The sequence below is a fragment of the Setaria italica genome, chromosome V (genome assembly GCF_000263155.2).
Source record: "Setaria italica strain Yugu1 chromosome V, Setaria_italica_v2.0, whole genome shotgun sequence".
Taxonomy (NCBI): domain Eukaryota; kingdom Viridiplantae; phylum Streptophyta; class Magnoliopsida; order Poales; family Poaceae; genus Setaria; species Setaria italica.
This window is the reverse complement of record NC_028454.1, coordinates 37,364,846-37,367,356: the sequence shown is the minus strand read 5'-3', so window position 1 is coordinate 37,367,356 and position 2,511 is coordinate 37,364,846. Positions and strand designations below refer to the sequence as shown.

Sequence of the window (2,511 nt, the reverse complement as noted above, 5' to 3'; positions counted from 1 at the left end):
GCCGACACACCATAGTCGTGTAACTAGGGCACGCATGGCATCTGTCTGGTTCATAGAATCGAACTTTTGTTGCTCGTGGTTCTGCGCTAGGGTATATGCAACGGCTCATCAGGACAAGCAAGAAATAATAGGCTTGTGGCTGATTATTCTGCAGAGTGGATCCCTTGTATGGCGATAGTTTAGAATGCCGACACAACTGTTCTTGTGCGTTGTAAATGACGTCGAAGTCGATTGTCCATACTTCAAGCAGAAAATTAACGAAATGCAAATTTATACCTTGTTTGCAATACTTCGAAGAAAATTATGGCAGCGATGCACATGCTGCTCGCATATTGTGTCCCAGCTGGTTCTCCTGGTGACTCCCTTCGGATTGCAGAGCGCACCACCGTATTGAGCCTTGAGGAAATTTGTTAAAGCTTTGATTGACGTATTTTGGGCAAAGAGTACTTGCATGTTCCAAGTTTCCCACTGTAGAGGACATTTTGGGCGCGCGGTACCCAAGCGCATAGAGAATCAGGGCACGCCACCCGCGCTCGGGCGACGCGCCCCCATCCCTTCGCTTTTCCGCAACAGATTACTCCCGGTCCACTCCCTCGCCGTCCCAACCCCACACGCGCGCAACAGTGCTTTATAAAAACCCGGAGATTCTCCTCGAATCACAAACTCCACATGCCCTGGTTGATCATCGTCGCCCAAAACCACACCAAACCAAAATCACCCGCGAACTGGCTCGATCACACGAGCCGAAACCCAATCCCCGCCATTACACACATTTACACGCCGCTAAATAAAGCCCAGCTCGTCCAAAGGAAACCCAGCACCGCGCCACCCGCGGCGTAACCTTTTCGCCCCCTTTTCCCCGCAGCCCGGCCGACTCATGAGCGCGTGTGTGTATCCGTCCATGCACCTGCGGCTCCCGTCGTGCGAGACGCCGAGACGGGCCTATGAGCTCCAGGGCATTTAAGTAGCAACGACCCCCCTTCATCCCCGCCCCCGCTAGCTCGGTAGCTCTCCCTCCTCTCACCGCTGAGCGACGACCCCCTCGTCCTCTCTGCGCTCCAGTCCAGCACGTTCCCTCTAGGCTCTAGCTGTTTCCTCTTGCTGGTTTTTCTTGCTTCCGAGGCGGCTCGGATGCTGTCCCACGTCGAGATGGCCCCCGCGGCCGGCGGGTTCAAGCTCTTCGGCAAGGTCATCACGCAGTGCGCCGAGAGCGCCCCGCCGGTGGCGGCGGTGCCGCCGCAGGAAGCGGCGGCGTCGAGGAGCACGGCGTTCGCGCGGGAGAGGGACGACCCGGACGAGCGGGACCAGCCGATGGTCAAGCGGGAGGCGGCGGCGGACCACGACGAGTTGGTCGAGAAGCAGCAGCAGGACTCCGGCGGCGGCGGGGCGGTCGAGAGCGGGGAGAGCAAAGGGCAGCAGCACCCGCGCCCGCGGCAGCAGCAGCACCAGGACACCGCGGAGGCGCGCGCGGCCGCGGCCGCTTCCTCGGCGCCGCCGCTGCCGTGCCCGCGCTGCCGGAGCCGGAACACCAAGTTCTGCTACTTCAACAACTACAACGTCAACCAGCCGCGCCACTTCTGCAAGGATTGCCACCGCTACTGGACCGCGGGCGGCGCGCTCCGCAACGTCCCCGTCGGCGCCGGCCGCCGCAAGAACCGGCCCCTCGGCCCCGTCGTCGCCGCCGGCGCCGTGCCAACCCACCACCTGCACCACCAGCACCGCGCGGCGGCGGTGGCCGCAGCCGCAGCCGCCGCCGGCGCGGGTTTCGTCCTCGGCTTCCCCGGCCAGCATCCTTCCTCCCCGACCTCGCCGTCGCCGATCTACGCCGACCGGTGGCCGGTCTGCCCCGACCGCCGGTTCTGACGTGACGATCCGCCACCCGATCGCCCTCGCGGGCCCCCGGCTGGGTTCGGATAGGGAGCTAGTAGTAGGCTGGTTTGACTTGCGTAAATTTGCTGGTGAGGTGGGCTGGCTTCTTGTTGTACGTGCGCGAGGCTTGCACAATCACCAAAGGGGTATGGATTGATGGATGGAGGTGGAGGACGACATGGAAATGGCTTTTGTTTCTTCTCTTCTTTTCCCTGTGTCTAGGTCGTCCGTTTCCTTCTCTTGTTGTTTCCCTGTGTCTAGCTTGGATAGAGCTTACTACTAGCTTGCAGTCTGAACTTGCTGATGTGTGTAGTGTAATGTAACAGCAGCGGCAAGTTGCAAACTCCGTGGAAAATCTGTCCGTGCGTGCGTGTGCGTGACCCTGCTGATGATGAATGTGATGCGATCAGTGATCCCATGCACTCCTGTCCTTGGAGTCGGCGCTCACTGCTCACCTCAGCCTCAGCTCGCTCGACCCAAAGGGATGGGCATGGCCTAGCAGCTAGCTGCTGATTTACCTGCGTCCTCCTCACATTCCTTCCTGGGAAAAGGTGACGACGGAGTGAGATAAACTCTGGAACGAATCAAGGAATGGTGCTCTGCAGATCGACCTCACAAAAATTGATGTTCTTTGCCGTTGCA

The 2,511-nt window shown here is 59.9% G+C and overlaps 1 protein-coding gene across 1 annotated transcript; it reads left to right on the top strand.

The window, feature by feature from the left end:
* Window positions 1-736: 736 nt before the first annotated feature.
* LOC101763810 (dof zinc finger protein 5) lies at window positions 737-2,230 on the top strand. Its single transcript, XM_004969960.3, has one exon. The coding sequence runs from the start codon at window positions 1,132-1,134 to the stop codon at window positions 1,861-1,863; it is 732 nt and encodes a 243-aa protein (XP_004970017.1). The 5' UTR covers window positions 737-1,131; the 3' UTR covers window positions 1,864-2,230.
* Window positions 2,231-2,511: the final 281 nt, after the last annotated feature.